At 39.6% G+C, this 23517-nt stretch overlaps 1 protein-coding gene across 4 annotated transcripts in view; it reads right to left on the bottom strand.

Annotated features, from left to right (window-relative positions):
- Window positions 1-23517, bottom strand: part of pard3aa (par-3 family cell polarity regulator alpha, a) — a 408352-nt gene that overhangs the window by 71629 nt on the left and 313206 nt on the right. For 3 of the 4 annotated variants that reach the window (XM_053493817.1, XM_053493816.1, XM_053493815.1), the window contains one exon: window positions 19575-19832. In XM_053493817.1, the coding sequence (XP_053349792.1) occupies window positions 19575-19832 (258 nt within the window). Of the gene's footprint in view, window positions 1-11345; window positions 12449-19574; window positions 19833-23517 lie in introns of those variants that run through there. The other variant, XM_053493818.1, reaches the window with a different exon arrangement.

Genomic DNA, 23517 nt, shown 5'->3' on the forward strand with positions numbered 1-23517 from the left:
ATATAGAAAAAGCTACTTGAAGAAAGAAAGAAAGAAAGAAAGAAAGAAAGAAAGAAAGAAAGAAAGAAGGCACATATAGAAAAAGCTACTTGAAGAAAGAAAAAAAGTAAGTCACACAGGGAAAAGTCAGATGAAGAAAGAAAGAATGAAAGAAAGGCACACAGGGGAAAGACAGATGAAGAAAGAGAGAGAGAGAAAGAAAGAAACAAAGGCACACAGGGAAAAAGCTACAGGAAGAAAGAAAGGCCTCCCTTGGAGAAAGCAAGATGAAAAAAAGAAAGATAGAAAGAAAGAGAGACAAGTCAGATGAGAAAGGAAGAAAAGAAGGTCAGAACGTCAGAGATCAGCTGTAACCCTGACAGGTTTAACCTCACACTACTTCAGCTGCAATGTGACCCGACATCATGGACCTGACACACTGACTGGAAGAGAGCGGGAGAAAGATTGTAAGAGAGAAAGAAAGAAAGAGAGAGAGAGAGAGAGAGAGAGAGCTTGGAGGTCAGTCATTAATGGTATTTGGCAGGTGTGCTGATAGACAGGTGAAGAGCAGATTTATGGAAGTACACACAACAGACACGCCACAACAGAGCTAGAAATATACATCACTTTTTCTTTCTTTCTTTCTTTTTTTAAACACAAACTCAAAGATTTACCCCCAACTTCTGTAACATGATAAGCACACAGCGTAGGTTCTGTAAAAATACCAGGAGGCTGAAAGACTCAGAACTGTGATGAGTTTCCCGTCCTCTCCATGTCCAATAATGCGCCCATGTCCAGTCATGGTAATGCCTCTAGTGGTGTGAGGAAGCTACTGCAGGCTAAGAAGAGATTTTTTATTTTTTTTCCCCCAGTCCATCCCTGCTAGTCTCAGGCCAGACATCAAACAGCACACCCCTTTCTGACTTTGTAATTACAAACCACAAAGCAGTGTGCGTGCTCACCAAAAGCACTTTCCTCTCACTCTGCATTTAATCTAATTACAATCCGAGGATCTGACACTCCGTTTCTATAGAGACGACAGCAGTGTGACCTCAGGTCTGTCCAATATTCAGAGATGAAGAGCGACTGTGCATTATTATTATTATTATTATTATTATTAACACCACCACTACCAACAACAATAATAATAATAATAATGATAATAATAATAATAATAATAATAATAATAATAATAAAAATATTCTTCCATTATTTATGGATATTAAATTTTATTTTATTAAATCAGACCAACCAACCAGAACTATGAATCATGACTCATGACTGGTATGAATCATCACTATGAATCATCATTCGGATTGTGTTCTTTTCATGTTCACACACTTTCGTTAACTGGGGCATGGTAGATCCGATTAATTACCACATTTTCTTTTTAAACAATATTTAAAACCCTACAAAAAACAGTTATAGTCTTCAAAACCAGTTAAAGTCAGACTTATGCATGGTTTATACAAAAGTGTGCAGTGTGCTCATGACTCATGGAAGGTTTATAAATTATTGCCAAGGATATAATTTTGCCTTTGTAACCTAACACCAGATTCACTACACACATAAGCGCACATATACTGTATATCACCCAAACCCAGAGCCACCATGGCATGAGCAGCTAGCACTCCTTTTGTATGCAGTGTGTGAGAAGGGATTTTTTTCTCGGTCTGGAGTTTAAAACTGGTACTTACCAGTTTGACTAATCAGCTTTTGACTGTACATTCAGGCTCAGCACATTCAGCTGAGAGAGAGAGAGAGAGAGAGAGAGAGAGAGAGAGAGAGAGAGAGAGAGAGATTTCCTCCGCAGCTCCTTGCTTCATTCCAGTGTTATAAAAAGGCCTGACCCCTACTAAAGCCCGTCCATAGAGCTCAGTCAGCTAAAAAAGACATATACTTCATATGAATGACTGGACCATTATTTTTATTATTATTTTACTGAGTGCACTCATTATGCTTAACCTCTTGGGTGTGTGTGTGTGTGTGTATGTGCGAGAGAGAGAGAGAGAGAGAGTGCGAGAGAGAGAGAGGAAAGAATAAGCATCTGATGATCTGCTCATATAAATCAGAGAGGGAGAGAGAGAGAGAGTGAGTGAGAGAGAGAGACAGAGAGAGAGAGAGAGTGAGAAAAGCTGAAAAAGAGCAATTATTTTTCAGCCCCAAACCCTTGGAGGCAGATTAGTTTTAATATCACACCCATTTTTATTGCACATGAGGGATGGAAGATGAATTTTTTGCATTGCAGATGCAGTTAAAACTGTCAGTACTGGACTAGTTGACGAGTATGAGGCGAAACTGTAGTCCAAGCACATGCCCACCATGCACGAACATATGCACACACACATGCACATATGCACACACACATGCAGGGGTGCCTACACCAGCATTAGGTTTTCCCACTGCAGGCACTGAAACAAACATTGATGTAGAAAGTGAATTCCATCAAATAATCAGCAGAGGACCAGCATGGTGGGGCAGCGAGTAGCATCGCTGCCTCAGGGTACCTGGTTTGATCATGAACTCGGGTTACTATCTGGCGGATTTACACACGTTCTCCCATTTCCTCAACATTCTATGTTTGCGCGTCCCAAAAACTACATCAGTGCCAGTGGATTTGTGAATACATGTCTAAAGTCTGAAGCACCGAGTTGTTTGGTACTACAAAAATATACACAGTTTCTGATACCGTTTGCTGTCGTGATTTTTATAAATATAAACAAAATTGGACTGTCGATTTGATTCAATTCGATTTTTTAGACATTGTGATTTTTGGATTCAATTCGACTACACTTATACAAAGTGATTATCCTTCTTCCCCCCCTACTGTTAATCATCACCATGCTCCAGTCCAGTAGGTGGCAGTACTGCACAAATCTGCCCATAAAATTAAAAGAAGTAGTGATTCTCTAGCAAAACGTGGCGTTTTAAACAAACTTTTCTAAAATTAGAAAACACTTCCAAGGGCATTATGGGTAATCTGTGGGTTTGACTGAATAGTAGTGTTGAAATCATTTTAGTGAATCGGTTCTTTGAATCTTGTTCTTCGAAATGAACGAATCTTTTTTTTTTTTTTGAGTCATTGAGTTTATTTCGTTCTTTTGATCAGAAATAAAATAAAATGTTACATTTTTAATAAACAGATCCCCAACACGTCTACATACACAAATATAAGCTAAAACTATTACAATGCAGCTGAGGACATATTATAATAAACAGAATAAGCAGCTCTCATATCTTCTGGTCTGAATCATTCATTCTTTGGAATCTATTGCACTCTATAGCGTCTATGGGAGTCACATGACGAAAGAACAAACAACTAGGACTAGAAGACTCATTGAGAAGAACCGTTCAATTCTGTTTTCTGTCTACTGCACTTCATAGCGTCTATGGGAGTCACGTAACAAAAGAAGGAACGATTCGGACCAAAAGACTCAAAGGTAACTACTCAATTTTGTTTCCTGTACATAATCTATGGAGTTTTTGCGATGCTTTTGCGCATGCGTGCCCAGTGAAAACATTTCCTTTACTATTCTTTCACACGCATACATTACATAAAATTTTACCTGCCTTCTTAAAAATGTGCATATAAACAGAAACCATCAACAAACAGTGGAAAGAAAAATATTTGCCTTTCTTTATTTGCTCTGATTTGCATGCTGCTGGAGCCAATCAGCATGTAAATTTAATCAGGATGATTTAGTTTGAGTTCTAAAGAAGCCTCTCCGTCACTGCCGCTCATAACAAAACTCCACTAGACCTTTAAAGCCACCATGCATGACATCACAGCTCCATTAGAGACAGTCAATAGAAAAGCGACCCATAGTTCTTAGACCAAAAAAAAAAAAAAATGCTAACACAATATTTTACTAGCAATCAGGCATCATTAAACTAAATGGATGCCCGGGCCCTTGGATTTTATTAGGCTTTTTGGTGAAATCGCAGACAGCAGCGTGCAGGCTGATTACCTCCTTTGTCTCTGTGGAGTTATTAATGCTGACAGTGGAGCCTGCTGCATCCCGCCACCCTTATGGGCCATTTACAGTAAGGTGGGAAACAGGACGGGCTTGGTATTTTATCTACAGTCAGCATTATTTATTAAAAAATAAGAACGCGCACATCTTTTTCTGCCTTGTACTCTGAACCAAAAATTCAGCACCAAAACCAATAATGCTTTTTTATTTTTACTCTGATCTTTTTTCTGAAAATAATAAATCTGATGACACCATCACTCCATCCACTGTCTATAGCGCTTACCACCGTCTTACATACACTCATACACTACAGGCAATTTGGAAACCAATTAGCCTATGCTACATGTCTTAAGAATGTTGGAGGAAACCGAAGAACCCAAGGGAAACCCAGAAAGCACAGGGGAACACGTACTCCCTCCAGACCCACAGACCAGTGGTGGCATACTGTACGAGCCCCAAATCCTGGAGATGCAAAGATGAAACTGCTAAACTTTAAAAAACAACTATATATTTTTTTTTCTATGAACAACCAACAGCACAAGAAGTCTATTAAACTTTTATTTTGCTTTGGAGAAACAATGACTTCGACTAGACCCGGAAATTTTTGTTCCACTATTAACATTCGTAGTTCCCGCAGAGAAGATGAACTTCATAAGCATCTAGTTTCCATCATAAAAAAAGCTATTTGCTGCTATCTAATTAAGGGGCTAGCACATCAAACAGTATGCATTTGTAGTTTTATATTTTTGCCATTAAGCCACCAAAATGCATGAATTATAATAAGGAAAAAAAAACATTATTATATTTAGTCGTTACTGGACATTAAGGCAAATTATTGGGTTTTGACAGGACTGTGTTACAGTCATGTGACCATTTAAAGTTAATTAGAATAAGCTAAAACAATCACTTTGCCATATTTTAGAAATATTATCCTGTCTGAAGACAAGTGTAGAAATAAAAGCAAATCGTGCATATACAGTAGACCCGGGGTCTTGCTTTCTTATCATCATATTAAATGTCCTTAACAATAAATACTTTGCTAAGAGGCCGTAAAACGTTTCTAACAGGGCAATAGCACGCAAATGGCACCTAATTACCTGAAACAGCGTTTGCGCACCTCTCCTTAGCATTAACACAGCTTTAAAATTTGCTGAAGTTATTCCTGGAACGGCTCTTGAACAACTCTGGATTATCCCTATTGTTCTGAAACATCTAACCGTAGTCTATTCTATGTTGCACTGTTTAATCAGCATTTCGTATACCTTGAGTATCTATTGTCCCTGGTTGATAAGTTAAAGTTAACACAGTTAACACACAGTAAACAAAAATAAAAAAAAAATTTGAAACATGGAAATGAGGAAAAAAATATCATCATAAGATGGTGTCATGAATATTCTTTTATATTATTATAGGACTAGCCATATAGTGATGTAATTTATAGTTTTTCTTATAATAATTAACTTTTTTCTCAATGAAATGCATGATGGATTGTTCGGGTCTTTCATTGTTTTATGCTCTTAATGGTGATTAATGAACTTTACGGACTTGAGCTATGTTTTTTCCTGTCATGATGATGTTTGACATTGAATTTCAGCTTCAATTAGCATCCCCCCTCCTCCAAGAAATGTTCCTTACATATATTGTATAGAACCCTTACACTGACCACATAATTCATAGGTCACCCAGCTCTTATTTTAACCACTACAGCCCTGACTTTTTTGAGTTGCATAAATAAAAGACAACTTATGATATTACTGTGCAGTGTACAGTGTACAGTAAATGTCATCCTGTTTTGCTATTACTTTTCCTAAATATACAGTCTTTTATTGTATTTAAACCAAATTAGGTTGCTTTTGTGTGGAATCTTGTCTTAAGACGCATTTATACTGTATAGTTCACAAGTCTAGCCATTTTATGTCAATGCATCACTTTCTTCATTTCTTTCCCCCCGAAACCGATGACTGTAAAAACCCATCTTGTACTCCAAGTATTTCTTCGGCGCTCTCATATCCATTTTGTAATCTTTTGTAACTTTCTACTAAAACGGCAGTGCTGCTTTACACACTGACAAACGCCATTTTTCACTTCTTTACTTGTGTTCATTACAATAAGGCTGCCCCGGTGATCCGATTTGCGGCTTGCTGCTCGCGAGGATGAGGGATTGCGGTGACAATAGCGGGAAATGACAAAAAGAAGCACAGTTCAAGCTCTGAAAATAACAAACTAATGCGATTCTCTCTAAGGATGAGGGATTGGAGCTCCAGAGCGATGGACAATAGGGAAATTAATTACAGCTCCAGTACACAAGACATTGCAGTTCAGTGCTGGCCAGGTTTGTGTTCTGAGAATTCAACTTAATTGATACTGATCGCATAGCATTCACACTGAAGAAAGACACAACACTCCGAGCGAGCCGAGTGATCTGATTTAAATTCGACAGAGAACGGGAATCCGGCTCCACATGCTCCGATAATTGCCTTTTAAACATGCTAAGATCAATCACTAGCCTTTTGATTCCTTTTCCTCATGCAACCTGAGTCAAGCCATCTTCTTACACTCCTAACATGTGCACAGTCGTGTAAAAAGGCAGCAGGTCCATCTGGGTGACAGATTCGATGGGTGTGACAGAGTGATGTGTGTGGTGTGTGAAGGCCTCCTACCTGCTGCTCTGTCCACACCTTGTCAACACCAACTCAGTGTGAGGTGAGAGTGTGTTTATGGAAATGGGAGAGAGAGAGAGAGAGAGAGAGAGAGAGAGAGAGAGAGAGAGAGAGAGAGAGTGGACTAAGAACCAGGCCTCCATCAGAACATCTCCTGAACTACTTGCTCTTTTAAAATACATTAAGAAGACCATAATAGAAGATACTTTAAAGAACTCAGATAACCATCTGCCAGTAACCCAAATTAAAAATGTTTTTATTCATTCACTCTTTCCTTTATTTCTCCCCACTGCAAGGGTTCTAGTACTGCTGGGTAAAAACAATATCACAAGTCTGGATCAATTCATCCTCCTCCTCAATTTCATTTTATTTATATTGCAATTTTACCAATGAAGATTGTCACAAAGCAGCATTACAGTATATAAACATTTAAAAATGTAGAGAATAATAAATTTATAGATTTAACAATTTGACCCTCTTATCATCATGATAATAACTCGTTACTTTTCTGACTGCGGTTAAATAAAGAAATGGCCACCTTGGACCAAAGTCCAAAAAAAAAAAAAAAACCTTATGGAACCATGAGGGCCCATAGGTGCAGTACTGATCTCTTGTTTCCACAACCCTCAGCCATACATGGATGGGCTAGTGTATCGCACAACATGCCTATTTTACCTTCCAGCCTTGCAGCTGGTACCAAATTATTGTTTGGTGACAGAAGTAACTGTGTGTAATCAACTCGCCCAGAGTTGCTACCGAGCGCCTGGGCTGAGGCTTTAACCACTAGGATGCTCAGCTACAAAAAAGTGTACTGTAGCAGGGAGCGGGTGTAGTGGGCATCGCTCACTGTGTAACAGTCGGCAGTATTACATTTAATGTAACAGTAGACAGAGTCATCGTCAGGAGTGGCAGCGAGTTGACTACATACTCTATTCGTAATAATAATAAAAATAATAAGCATCTATTTACCGATTAGAGAGTATAGCCGGGTCTGCTTGTTTTCTATTAGGAAGTCACAGCTCGAAGATCACCTAGATAAAAATTAGCATGAAGTAAAAGTACTTTAATCTGTACACCCAACGTCCTTTCCCCTTTCCCAGCTGCGTGAATTTGATTGGTGTTTGGCCAGACCACTGGTTTAAGCTACACACGTTGGCATTGACATAATTTTTGCTTAGAAATTGTATATGGGATTATTTTATAAATGCTTTAAAACCGTTCCCCAAAATATACAGATGATACGATACTACAGGTACATTAGTTCATGCAGGAAAGATTAAGGTGGTAGAGCGCTCCCCAAAACCGGACAATTTGTTCTGTTGCAAGGAGAGGCCTGTGGTCTCCATGACATCCAAGCATGCAGCAAGAGTAAGGAGCTAATCTGGTCCAAGACAAGCAGGAAATGTAATGCTAGATAGAACAGAAGGGAGTGAGGCAAAGAGAAGGGGAAAAAGGGAAAAGTATTCCAGTAGTATTCGCTGTAGCCCCTGCCTTACTCCATCAGCTGCTTTTTCAATTGCATTTACCCCAGACCTGTTTTTGGGGGCCATGTCAGCTATGTGAGATGTGAGATGAAAGAGGAGATGTTATGCCGGGAGTCTGTGATTACACTAGTGAATTGGGTTATCCATCATTCGAAAAACTGTCTAGTAGCTCTTATAAGTACAGTAGCTGCGGAAAAATAGAAATACCCAGCAGTGACCCAGAAAAAGCCTTTCCGCCCATATCTAATAAGCTCCTCTCAGGTAATATTCTTCACGCCACAAACCCTGGCGTATCAAGGCGCCGCTCTCTTGTCACCTCTAATCAAATAAACTGAAAAAGCCTTGCTTTGACGGGTCATATTTGCGAATATAGTGGCGGTAATAAGGAGGAGGAGGTAGGAACATGCAATTTTCATGAATTAACATCACTTTAATAGTCTTCCCTAAAGACAGCACAAGCTGGAGTTATAATTCTGTCATGGCTTCCCTATGCTATAGGAAACACCAATTATATACTGACAGGAGCCGGTTCATGATGTATGTGTGTTTACAAATGGTGTTAATACAGCACTACGTGTGTGTGTGTGTGTGTGTGTCATCAGTGAGGTTGCAGGCCTGATTGCGGAGAGCCTGTAAAGCAGACGCAGGAGAAAGCATGAAAAGAGAAAGCATGGCCTGTCTCACACTCCTATTCATCTGGGCAGAAACACAAGCGTCTGTATTCTCCAGCAACATGTTACTGTTTTTTTTTTTCCCTTTCATCCTTCTGGAGGAAGTTCATTAGGGCGAATATCGCGGACTCGTTTAAAGAACAATGAAGAAGCCGCTCTCGTGCGTGTGGCTTATAATAATAATAATAATAATAATAATAATAAGGTCCTCCTCTGCTTCTCCACCGTGTGTGTGTGTGTGTGTGTGTGTGTGTGTGTGTGTGCACGTGCATGGATGTGTCCCTAAGAATTTGTTTGTACAAGTGCACATATTAAGTTCTTAAGTGTGTGCACGTAGGTGTGTGCGCGCGCGTGTGTGTGTTTAAAGCATTGCCTCACCTTTCGGGCTGTTTGCTTTTCTAAATGAATGTAATGGTGCAAGCATAGGATAAATTGCCTGCCTCACGCTCCATCTCCTTGTACACATCCCAGAGGGCCTTCTCCAAAGCGGGGCAGGAAAAAAAAAATGAAAACAGGCACGCCAGATAATTCACTCGCTTTTGCCTTACAGATAATACTTACTATCAGCACATAACAGGCCATATCAGAGACGGCACACCGAACGCACAGGGTCTTTGTTCTCACTTTACACAAAGCTAGGAAATGAATCTGGAATGCACAAAGGATTATTTAACATGTTTATCATAAAATACGAGAACCATTTCCAGTTTAAATATTTACATGCTTTAACATTTTATTGATGTAGCACATTTCACAAGCTCAAGGTTACTTTACAAAATCAATAAAGAATTAATCAATACTGCAACAAATGACAGAGAAGAAGGTACAAATAAGTAGAATAACACATTGGGACAGAAAAAAAACAAACAGCAAACCACAAATGCAAATTATATGACAAATAAAAATGACAATTCTGCAAATCATGACAATTATTATAAAAACAATATGTATACATTATTACTTCTAGTTCAAAAACTAGCGCATAGCATATAGCGTATTGAAAAGTCAGGCTTCGCTTGCAGAACACATTCAGGACTAGAGGCGTCAAGCAGCGCCAACCGCTTCATGGAAATCATGTGCTTGTTTAAAGTGGCAGCAAAAACGCCTCAAGCCATGGGGACATGCCCATCAGCACCTTGACAGGATTGCAACCAGCAAGTAGATGCCGCAAAATATTATATATATACTGTATATAAATATATTGTATATATATAATTTTTTTTTCTTTCTTCTAAAAAGCGCACAATCAGCAAACTTGATTCCACAGAAGGTGTGACCGAACACCCATCAGCAAACGAACAGGATTGTAAAAAACCAGCCAACCCACCACCAGAAAACCAAGCATGCCAGAATGGCAGGTGATGGATGGAGAAAAAGCGCAAAGGAAGCAGGAAAAGTACAGAGGTGGGGACTTCTCCAACCACAGTGCTGGGTAAACTATCAAGCTAAAATGTAAACTCGGCCCCTAAAATGTCTTTAAAGTAAAAAAAACCTATTAATGATATCCAGCAAAACTAAAATAAACCTAAATGTGTGTGAGAGAGAGAAAGAGAGCGCACGCGTGTGAGAGAGAGAGAGAGAGTAATATACACTCAGACACTAAATTTGTCCCTGAAGTGAGCCATTACAATTAGCCTAATCTACACAAGCACCATTACGACTGTGTGCATGTTGACACACAGCATATATATAGTCCTATACAATTTCTCACAGTCCCCAGACCCTGGTGAGAGATTAAATAGACACACACACACACACAGAGTAAGTGTGTGTAACCATCTAAAAGTGCTCATCTTTCTACCAATGAATTATTAACAAAATGCTATTTAAGAAAACGCACTCCAGATGCAGCACTTGGATTTAATGGTGGCATAATTGAATTGAGAAGAAAATAATAATAAAATCACTATTGCTATTAACTTTTGATTCAGGGCTAATTAAAGAATGCAAACAGAGATAATGCAATGTGCCTGTGGTTATTTTATGGGGAATAAAAAAACAACTAATCTGTGAAAACAGAAGGTTATGCAGAATGGAACAGGGGAATAAAAAAGTTCACGTGGGGGGGAAAAGTTGTCTGTTGCTGATATTAAATAAAATGTCATTTTCATGCTTTCAGTTTTCATTCTTCACTCTTTCCACATAGGACAGGGGTGTACAATCTTGGCCTGTGTGCGTGTGTGTGTGTGTGTGCGTGTGTGTGTGTGTGCGCGTGTGTGTGTGTGTGTAGGCTTTCATTCCAACCACACTGAAGCTACACCTGATTCCACCTGTTTAATTAGTCGTTTTTGGCTTTCAACAGCCTATCAGGTGCGGCATCCACTGGAATGCTGGAATGAAAGCCTGCGCCCACCCTGGCCCTTCCTGGAAAATGGATTGGAAACGCCTGATATAGGAGGAGTACACAGAGGAGGAATTGGAAGAATGAGAAAGTAGGAAAACGGCGGATAGATTTGACAGGAGTGATGAAAAGACTAAGAAAGACTAGATAGGAGGAATGGACCACGAGGGAGACAGAAGACAATAGTGTGGGTGGATGGAGGGGTACAGAATGGATGCTACAATGAAAGAGGAAGGATGGATGAGTAAAATGAAGAGATGAAGGAGTAAGACTGGAGAAATGGGATGAAGAAGGAGTGCCAGGATGCCTGGATGAGAGTATGGAAAAGGCATGGGTGAATTAGATGATGAAGGAAGATTGGTTAGAAGCAATAATGGAGGATTAGATAGAGTGGATGGATGGGATGATTGGACGAATGGATTGAAAGTATAGAGTATGTTCAAGTCATTGAAATGGTCAATGATTCACTAAAGGATGGAAAATGACAGCATGAACGGATGGATTAGAGGGATGGGAGGATTAAAGAGGATTCGATGGATGAGAGGATGAAGGATTGAATAGGTGGTAATGATTCTGAAATAATGTTAGTGAATTCTTCATCACTGCACAGATTTTGGTCAAACCAATAGGGATGGCAACAATGACGGCACTAACAAAAGAAACAATGATGATGATGATGATGGTGGTGGTGATGGTGTAAGGGACAACTGGTTATTTTGAGCTGTTAAGAAACAGATGCAGGTGTATAAAGTGAATAATGTTTGTGTCAGAAGGATTACTGCCTCTCTCTCTCTCTCTCTCATTGCCAAACAGCAACTAAACCCACAACATAAACAGCCTCACACACAGATGAAAGCCATAACCTGAAACCCCACTGTGGTTTATAATCCAATTTCAGCCACATGCAAAGTCAGGTGGAAGTGGATTTAGAAGAGAAAGAAGTAAAAAAAAAAAAAAAGAAAGAAGAAGTTCAGCTCCAAGCAGTCAGTAAGAGGGGGGAAAGAAGAAAAAAAAAAAAAACACCTTGCTGTGCATCTCTGTAGGTGAACTTCTTTTAGCAGTTCTCAACAGCCAAAACCTCTGGAGCGAGAGATATCTCCCTCGTCCTCCTTCTCATTCTCACTCTCTCGGCTTAGAGCAGCAGCTTAGAGAATATAGCTCTAATGGGAGCAGCAGTCAATCAAGCCGGTGCGTATCACAGTGGTGAGGGTTTGCTTTACGCTCCCCAAAGCTCAATCAGCATGGCAGCTGTCAGTTCAGTGCACGCTGAGCATGCTCTAGTCTGCTCTCCTGCACCTGAGTCCTGTAGAGGTTCAGGCCTACCCTGTCGATTGCCTGTCTAAAAAACACATAAAATACAACAAAAAAAAAGCCAAAACTGGTCATTCACCATAATAGAATCACTTGCAAAACAAATAATTGGTGTAGATGGAAAATATATGTATAATTTACAAATCTGTCAAGTGTAATAAACAGAGCTGAATAAATAATAGCATAAATGATGGCATAATGTTTTACTATACTTAGGCAGAAATATGAGAGATTTGTTTATCTGTTTATCGCGGCGACCATGTAGAAGAGAACGAATGACGTTTCATATGTTAATAAATTATGCATCATAATTACTGGGAAATTGCTGTGGTATAAGCAGAACAACAAACTCGGACCACCAGGTCATAGTGCATCCTTTAGTCTTTCGGGAAAAGAGACCAGTACAGGCAGTAATAACCGCAGGGAGCGGTGGTGTGTGCGTGTGTGTGCGCGCTTCTCCCGTGGAATGGCAGTAAAGCTGCAGAACGTGTGAGGAGACTGGGTTTACAAGCTTTCACTGCAGCTTCCACACACACATTACAAGCACCAGAGCCCAGGTTTTCTCTGTTCTACTGCTGTGGTGACCTTTTGATTGGGCCTCGCACGCAGCCGGATGGACCTGACTCAGGATTTCACTTATAGTTTGGCTGTGTTTATACAGCTGTGAGCTAGTTGCAGCACACTTGTTTTCAATGTTTTTCACTAATCTGCACGCTGGACCTCAGGCTGGGGGCTGCACCTTCTCAACCCAATCTGAGGGTTAATGGGCCTGGAAAGATTTTTGGCAAAGCAAAAAGAGCCTTTTATTGATTTTGGAGCCATGGGCTGGACTGTGGGAGTAAAACAAAAAAATGAACACACGCGCACACACACACTAACCAATGACTGGCTTTATATATGCTTTTAAAAGAATAAGCTGGTTGGATTGCCCGGCTCGAACCCATCACATGATTTGGTATGAGATGAGACTTCGAGACATATCTCCGTGGCTTTAATGCACATCCAAACACATAATCATGGCACCACTTCACTTTTCATCGCCAGCTAATCAATAATGTGCTTATTGTCCCAACGTTGGGCTCCAAGGCTCAAATTTAAGCTTGGCTTATTCTAAATCCTTTAATACCCATGTTTACTTGAAGAAATTACAAAAAAAAAAAAAAAAAAAAAAAGTATGATCCAATCCCAAATGATTCCATCCATTTCCCCGTCCTGACTCATTTTTTCTGTCTAACAAACTATCCTTGTCTACCCCCCACCCAGGTCACATGCTAGTCACCGGATAGCTTCTCAGACTTGATGTTCCCATGCTGAAAGATTGGCACTATCACATTATTATCTTTTTTTTTTTTTTTTTACATGCACAATGACTCAATGTCTACAGGGGATTCCATGCAGAGCATCGCAAATAAACAGATATAAAAAGGCTTGCGTGATGTGCACATGTCTGGCCGTGGGTATCAGGGACAGTGGGGTTTTGTAACAGAACAATTTATCTATTTATATGAGAAACAAACTCAGAATACTGACTAAGAGTACAGACAGTAAATGTGCTGACGAGGACAATACACCAGAGTGACCGCTAACAGACATCTGGTTTCTATATTTAACAAAAAAGGAAAAAAAAAAACATTTTTAAAGCTTCATTTTATACCAAGTCATTGTGTGTTTTGCAATCTTAGTGCATATCAACAATATGCAGCTGCATAAAGGGTTGCATACAAAATATGAGGAAATCAGCAAGATGTGTTGGCATAGACAGATGTTCGTTCATTATGAGAGGAGATAAAGCTGGAGATAAGTCATTATTATCGATGATATCAGGTCAAACCTTTGCATTTCCTTTTGGGAACATGACTTTAATCTTCTCTATCAACTTGCCTTATATTTATCTCTCTTTAAACACACTCTCAGTCATATCACAACACTTTCAGACATAACACTCGAACAACTCAACATAATACCGTCTTAAAACCAGCTACAGAACCTGTAGTTTTAAATTAGTCTTATATTTAGAATTTTACTTTTTAGTGTTTTACTACAGAACAGAAGGTTCAAACCTAGCACTAACAAGTTGTCACTGTTGGGCCCCTGAGCAAGGCCCTTAACCCTCAACTGCACAGATGTACAGTATAATGAGATAAAATGTAAGTCGATCTGGATAAGGGCGTCTGCCAAATGCCGTAAAAAATGTACTTCTAATTTATTTTCACCTTTTAAAATCAATGGGGCCACAAACTTTTGCACTTACCTAATGAATTCCATCTTTATGTGCCTGTCAAAGGACACAAGAGAATGAATTTTATTTACTTCCTGCCATCACACTTTCAGACAGGAACTCTTTGTCACCATGCAGTTTACATTATTGTAGGCTGATACGTTAATATAATATTTATATCAAGATCATTTATCCCACATACTTTTCTAAGAATGTAGATATGTAGATTTTTTTTGTTCTAAAAATGTAATCAGGTACAGATAGGAAAATGATTTGATATCACAATTTTGATTTAAAATTGTCAGTTAATAATTAAAAATTATTTTTTAAAATATATTTGTTATTGTAATTTATTATATATAACTGCATTAATGAATTAGGCTTTGTTCAGATTATATATATATATATATATATATATATATATATATATATATATATATTTTTTTTTTATATATATATATATTTGTTTTGATTTACATACAGAGGCAGTCAAACGTATTAGGACAACATTTGCCATGTACTATAGTTCTCCATGTGCAAAACGGTGATGTCATTCAGTAGTTCTCGCCTTTAAAGTTATTAGAATCGGTTAGTTTAATTGATGGAAGAAACAAATATGTGGAAGGACGTTTACTTTCTTGCTTGCTGATTACTTTTGTTTTGGTAGAAATTGTTGTCTCATGGTATTAAAACTTGGGCTGGTCAACAAAATTGGCTAAAACTAGGAAATTCTCAAGCGAACTTCTGTATATGGGGCCAAGCAAGCATGGATTGAGCGAGTGACACCAGAGTACTGCAGACATCATGACTTTGTGACACTCCGGATCCAGCATGTTTTGAAAACTAAAGGACTTTATAATAAATATCTTAATAGTACTATAGCATGGTCATTGCATAAAATATCAAATTATTCTTATTGTCCTGACTTATTATTTTAAGAAAAATTCATTAGAACATTAAATTTTTCACTTCTTGTCATTCCTTTCGGCCACCACTGTACAGTAATACTGCTACAGCTACAATACTGTGATATAACCTAGAAATGCCCTGGGGTAGAGGATATGATATTTTTTCAGACCGCGCTCCCCTAACATCCAGGGTCTGAAAACATTTACTCTAACCTTGCATGTACAAGAATAACCACTTCAGACCAGTTCACTTTCCCCCACTCTGCTTTGGGAATATTCACAGAGATCAACATCTGTCTCTGAACCTGGTCAAAGCCGTCTGCGTTTATTGCGGAGAGTCAACATTCACTTGTTGTTAGGGTGTTTCTTTATAGAGGGAGTCCGACACCATGAAATTTCCATTTGCAAAAGCGGAAAGGCTGTTTGCCTCAATACACTGATGAAGCCAGGCTGTCTGAGGTGCTGAAAAACTGAAATGCATTCCGATAGCAGACTAAATGCATTACGGCATTTCTGTAGATTGCAGGCCCTGGAGCTGAATAAAGAAAGAAAGTGGGCAATTAATTCCGCAGCCACAATGATAAATATTATGGCAAATTTCACACTGCCTTCCTCTGAAGTGATATGCAAAGTAGGGAAGTATGGGCTAGGGTTTTTCTTCCCTTTTGTAAGACCTCACAAAGATTGTGTGCTCTCTGTTCTCGTTACATTACTTCTAATAAACACATTTATCGGCAAATTATTCAGTAGCACGGCAATTTCTTACAGACGGGCAGCAGTCTGAGGTTTTAATTATAAACAATGATAAGTAAATGCAATCTCTATATGTACCATTGTATGCTATTGGGAAAGGGGAGGAGAAAGAGAGAGAGAGAGAGAGAGAGAGGATCATTTTCCCTCCCCCTGTAAGGTTGGTACTATCCATGCTGCTATAAATAGGCCGCTGTTGGCATTAAGAGAGAATGAGATGATGATTGTGAATTCAGTGGAGGAGACAAAAGCAGCCGTTTGTCACACACTCCAAAGCAGCAGCCAGTGCAATGCAGTGTGCCAGCTTGTAGCTGCAGAGCCTGAGTACACCCAGAACAAAGCGCTGGAAATGAAACGGCTTTCAGACTCTTGAAAGAAGAGGAAGGACAATACACTATAGCACACATTCTGGTCCCACTGCATCTTCCCTGAGCATCATGTCTTCCACTTCCTTATGCATTTACTAAATGCTACATGTCCCTTACATTCGCTGTGTAAGAGGGGGAAAAAAGAAAGCAATTAGTTTCTGAAAGAAAAATAAATGCTCTCAAATAGTGCCAAGTACTGTCAAATCTATTCAGCCGAAGATATCTGGCTGTTATGTTCATTTGCATGGGCCTGATATTATCACAAAGTACCTGTACTGAATTTAGTGAGGCTTTCTGAACCAAGAGCACCAAACAGGGACATTTGTTTGGAAAAATCTGAAAGAGCTGATTGATAGACTTATTGAAGCCTCGTTTTACATATTTCATAATAATAGTAATAATAATAATAATAATAATAAGAAGAAGAAGAAGAATGTTAGAATTCTACTACAGTGTAAACATGCTACATGCTCATAAGTGATTATACTACTCACTATATACTTTGGGATGTTGTAAAATTTGTATTTGTTTCGATTAGCACTAATGCTACATAGGTAGGTACTGTAGAGAGGTAGGTTTGGGTAGGAAGATAGACAGAGTCCTTTATTAATCCCAAAGAGAATGTGTATATTGTGTACAACAAAATTCTTTACAATTCTTTATAATTATATATTTATACTGCATTGTATAAAATTTATTTCATTGTTGTATGTATGTGACAAATAAAATTCTTGAATCTTGTATATATTGTTTGTCTTAGTTCGACTCAAGCAGCCATATTTCTAACAGGGTTTGAAATATTAAAAACTCCCAAAAGTATCTAATAAGTATTGACATGCTGTGTAAATTGTACTGTTGATTGTTTAAATGTCATGTTTTTTCTTTTTTTGTTTTTGTTTTTTTTAATAAAGCGGCCATTTTCTCCCGATTTACCCTCCAGTCCAGTAGATGGAAGTATCGCACCAACCTCCAGTAAACTCAAAAGAAGAAGATGACGACGACGTACTCTTCTAAAACACAACTATTTTCTGCAAAAGCTGGGAATTTTTTTTTTTATTTAAAGAATTCATTAACCTTGAACCATTGAACGTTTGTACATTTACCTGTATATAATTCAAAATTTATTTAAATAGACCATGAATGGACAGATTCAATTGCATAATGGATTAAATCGCACAGCACTATAGAGCGCATAACACTTTTAACTCACACATTGTGTGAATTAAAACATATTAAGTTGCCCTGCACAAAATAATTTCTCCTTATAAGAACACTGTAGTTTCTAATGCACTTATCACCACATTTTAATGCACTGTGCAACATGACACTATACACTCCTGGTTTATTAAGTGCTGCATTTAAATATAACAAAATATAAGCAGTCCAGCTTATGGCTTATATTCAGGCTTATAGGTGTTTTATCAGGTATTCTTTTCAACATGTTGTGAGTACATTAATAATGTAAGATTCATAGAGGACATAACTGAACTTGCAACTTTTTTAGTGTTCACACTAACTCGCATCATTTTGACAGTACTGTCACAACACACCATCTCCTGAAAACTCCTCTTACTGCAACTGTCATGAGATGGAAAACAGTGATAGAAAAATGACATTTTCGCTGAAAATTGAAGTCCTTGAGAAGAGCAAATGTCTATCGCTGTCATGCAGCCACAGGGGTTAACCATCTACCATCAGCATCTCCCTGCTATCCCCAGAGATATCGACACCCAGATTAAGCAGGTTATCGAGTCACATGGACTTGAGGTCACACCACAGGGGAGGGACTGAGCTGAAAGATCGACACCGCAGTGGGAGGTGGGGGACCTACTGGTGAGAGTCGCAGCATGCCATCTTATACCGTGAAAGTGACAGTAAAAGGTCACATAGCAAGTGGCAGCTGTCAATCATTAGCTCAGTTTGATTACACTCGATGAGGCAATTATCAGCCGGCTAAACGAGCGTGCCGGGAGTTAGTAAAGCTAAGCTTTGCCCCTTACGCTTCATTTACCATAGCCGGAGCGAAGTCACATACACAGACACAAGTAATGAAAAATCTTTAGGCAAACTAAAGGTCTTAAAATAGACACTGGAGAGAGGTAGACTGGTGTGTAAAAAGATAACGAAGGAACAGGGGAACGCTGGATTTAAATGTTTTAAAATCAAACTCTGATGTAGCTGTACAGGAAAACAGAATGACTCAAGATCAGGATTTTCAGTGGGGAATAAATTATCAGCAGTGCTTCAGGAAGATAAAGAATCTGTTTGGGTGGTTGTTTTTTCTCTTTTTCTTTTTTTAACCTAAAAACAAGCACAATAACTTTTCAGCCCGAGGTCGCAGAGAAGTGCAACATTAAAGTTTTAACAGCGACATCTGTAACACAAGCAGATTTACTTATTTCGTTGCGCCAGAAAAGAAAACCAGGGGAAAGACATCTGTTTTGTTCTTAACGTGGCACAATCTCATTGTATATAGATGACTTTGCCCTCCCAGATGACACAGACGGATTTCCTGAGATTGGCTGTGTGTTGCAAAGACCGAGATGGAGACAGGGTTTGACATGATCCGCTATAATAAAGGAGGTACCTGCTTATTACATTTTCACACTTTGAGCATTATTGATGATTTTGCTATGCTGTAAGACCTGCCACTGGGACATGCCACTGGCGAAACATGATTATTGCATTTGACGTTTGATTTTCCATGCAGAAGGAGAGCTTAAGTCACATGCTAAGAGACATGAGCATATCCTTGATCCTCTTCTAATGCACAAAAAGGAAATTGAATGCTGAGCTTAAAAAAAAAAAAAAAAAAAAAAAACTTTCTACCCAAACCACCTTTTTCAAATGGAAACGTGAGCATGCAAACACAGCAGCACAGCTTCCTGGGTGAAAAGTCTCGCCCCCTACCTGTCTGAAGATAGTGGTCCTCCATTGCGTGGCTTGTTGACTTGGGCGTAGAGACTTTCTAGACCATGATCTCTCGGACTGTGAGGCCTGTGATCCTGGTTCAGGCTCTGGCTGCTGTCCATGGATGAGTCGAGCGACCCGATGCCTGCATAGGGGTGTTCCTCATCAGAGCTGAAAGCTCGGGTCACGTCTTGTATTTCGGCGTAGTCTCTCTCCCTGGCCTGTCGCTCCCGCAGCTCCCTGGTCTTGGCCTGGATCCTGCAAACACACACAATCAATACATAACATGACTGGATCCTTTAAGTTTTGGGTGGAAAAGAAGTAGAAAATGCGAATGAGCAATTGTTTACCATGGTGGGCCATATCATTTTTAGCTTTGTTACTTTTCCTGCACTCTTAGATCTAAATCAGCAAACAAAACCCTTCATGATGATCTGATTGGTTGAATCTAGTGTAATAGGGCAGTGAAATAGATGATAATAGATGACGGAGTTGCCAGGTTTAATTAACGATCAGGCTGCCATAATACGGCCAATAAATTCTAAAAACATTTGCCCTATGAAATGTCAGAAGTGTAGTGTAGTTTTAAGAGATAAAATAGTTTAGTTATATGAGCAATGGCTTTTGTCATCACTCCCTGCTGTGTTGATGTTTGCCCAAGTTCAGAGCTCCTACCGGGTTAATAGGCTGCTCAGACACCATCCTCCCTTCCTGTGTTTACCTTGGACCCTTACCCCCTATTATGGCAGTCTGCTCAATGAAACCTTGAGACAAAATTCTTTCAAGAACCTCCAGTGGGAGTACATTTCAATCAGCTTTCTGCAGAGGTTAAGCCCTTTCTCCTCAGAGTGCCTCTCCTGCTGCTTCCTCTTAGACTGCAGAGTCAGAGCAGGCCTGTTATGGCTGACGTCGTACAGAACTGCTAAAACAGCCAGTGGGAGACCTTCCGGAGTGGAGTGGGGCAATACGTCCTGTAGGCGTCTTCTCAAATGGCAGGAAAAATGAGGCGCCCTTGATCTTGCTCCAACTGCCCTTCCCATATTTCCTCACTTGCATTTTCTCTATTTCGTGGCTCTGTAAGAAAACTTGGGACAAATTTGAACTGATGTGAATGAGGGCTTTTATTTTGGATCAAAACACAAGAGCATGTTAGGTCAAGCATCTGCTGGATTATGGATGATATAGGTTTGCAAGGTGGGCTGGTGAATTAAGGGGAAGCTCCCTACAGAGTGACCCATGGCATGCAAACCTCGCCCGCCTTATTAGAACCAAATGAGTTTTAAACTGGTGTCCGTTTCTCCACTTCGGTTTCCCACTGCCGCCCCCACCACACCACTCAATCCACACCACTGAGAGGGCCTTGTTTTACCAGCACCGCAGGTTGCAGTTGACCTCTGCCCCTTTCCAGCTGTCCATCACAGTTCTGACTGATGGCTCTATGGTGTAATGTAGGGCGAACTATGGGTTACCATGGGGAAAAATTAGAAGTTTCCACAGTTTCTCATAAGTGGAATCTAATTTCCGAACAATGAAAATTCTTTCTCCGTGACAGCCTAATGCAATTACAATGCCATTTACTGTAGCTTCATTTTGTTCCCTTTCTCGCTTCTGCAAATCTAGGTCTGGAGAGGACTGTGTGAGAACCGCGTACATATCCGTGTCATGTGCAGTTAATAGCCTGGTAGTAATGAGAAAAACTGCTGGGGTTTGTAAAATCAATAACTCCACTGTACGCCCAAATCGTCTGAACTCGCACAAACAAGCATCTTTCTTAATGAAACTCTTGGCTTGAACTCTCGGAAGAACTCCACACTTTGGAACATGCTGGTTTTTGGCTGTTGATTTGATATTGGGGACATAAACAAGGTGAAACATGAGAGGAGATCAAGGTCAGCCCACCTGCCGTCTGCTCAGAAACTGATGTCACCTCGCTGCCCGGAACATCTCTGCTTGGTGTTATGGCAGGTTAACAGAAACCCAATAGCAAATCCATGCCTCTGGCAGACAGATAAAATCTGCTATAGCAAAGTGTGTCTCAATTAGATAATGTCCAGTATGAGCGAAAGCACTAGGCCATACCTGGCCCTACGGTTATACACCCAGATAAGAAATGGAAAAATTGCTTTTTACCAACAGTGCCATTGTTTTTCTATGAAGAAAGTAGAGCTATTTACGTAGGACTTTGGACAATACTTGTGGCTGCTGCACTAAATTCAGTTTAGTGAAATTCAACAGTGACTTTCCTTTCTTGCTACGAACTTTAAATGGTTCCCAATAAGACAAACCATTGAATGGGATACGTCAACATACGACTTACACCGTAACATTTAACCCGAAAAATGATGCCTGGTATTGTGTAGATTCCCCCGTGGGACACCAGGGCCGTTCTCTCCCCATGGGGGTCAGGTCTTTAGCCGTGGATGCTTTGGGTGCTGCAGGTTGGAACCTTTATGAATCAGACTTGCCATGGATACTAGATCAGACTGAAATCTGGGGAATGTGGACACACCTTCTAATTCAAAGTTTTTTTCAGTTTATACATTTTAGAATAATACTGGATTTTTTTCAAAACTTTGAAATAACCTATGATGAAACTGGCTCTCATGAAGACCATCCCAGGAACGCGAAACCAAGACTTATCTTCGCTGCAGAGGAGAAGTTTATTTAGAGTTACCAGACTCAGAAATCACCAATTACCAAACAGCACCTCAGATTAGGGGCGTTATGAAGGATTTACAGATCATATGTAGCAGACACATCTCAATATCAACTGCTCAAAGAAGATTTTTGCATATTTTGGACGCATTAAGAAAGACCATGGAGTTAGAAGATGTGCCCAAACATTTTACGGTGTTGTGTTAGTGTTGTGGCTGGTCAGTGTGCATACTGTACAGGCAATATGGGTGCTTTAACTATTACCCTTGAGTGTACCTCTTCCTGTCCTTCCTGTAAGAATTTATCTTGCGGAAATACATTCAAAATGCATTTAGGGCACTAATTAGACTTTAACAACCTTGTTTGCACCTTAAATGAGCTGTAAAGTCTGTACACTCCATTCAAGACAGGGCAAAACATCTAAAATTTATTTATTTTTTTTTTAGAGAGGGGATGTGTGTACTGTATGGAGCAAGTTTTACAACGCTGGACAGCGGTCCGTCATCACTGGAAAACGATACTGTAGATAAGTTGATTCAGGACAGGTTTACATTTGTGTGTGTGTGTGTGTTTGTGGACACGAGCTCGGGCTAGCTTAGTGAGGGTCCACTGTCTCTTGTTTACTTCATTTCACAATTAATGGCCCGTTGTGGCGGCGACTCAAAAGACTGAAGTGGTTAAACTGAACATGATTATTGCTCTGTCAATTTCTCTCTGTCCCTCCCTGAGTGAAGGCCGTTGCAGCTCCTGGTGTTTCATGTGGCATTGGTCCAGAATCATTACCCACCCACATTCAAAGATAATTAGTGCCAACTGCTCCTCTGTGTACGAGTGTGTCTCTGAGTGAAAGAGGAATATGCTTATTCTCTGTATGTGTGTATGCAGATGTGTGACTAATTAAGAGTTCTGTGTTTTTATTAGCTTGCATATGTACTGCCCGTTGGTGTGTAGGTGTTCTGTCAGTAGAATAATGCTATTATAGCTGAAAGCTAGGCCGACTATTGTGTTTCTAGGTAACAGTCAAAAGAAAGAGCAATATGTCCTTAACATTTTGGCCTATATGTCTTCAGATGGTCATTAAATCTGACACTTGCATGAGATGTTATAGATGTCCACATCACCTCATTAACAGACACCCCAGTATAGCCAAGTACATTTCATATTGTGTCCTCATCAATACATTTTCCAACAGTCTGACCCAAACTGTAAAATTATTATTATTATATTATAATGTTGCGGGGGCTCTAGCCTATCCCAAGTAACCTAGCACGGACAGGAGTGCCAATCC

This window comes from Clarias gariepinus, chromosome 4, assembly GCF_024256425.1.
Source record: "Clarias gariepinus isolate MV-2021 ecotype Netherlands chromosome 4, CGAR_prim_01v2, whole genome shotgun sequence".
NCBI lineage: Eukaryota > Metazoa > Chordata > Actinopteri > Siluriformes > Clariidae > Clarias > Clarias gariepinus.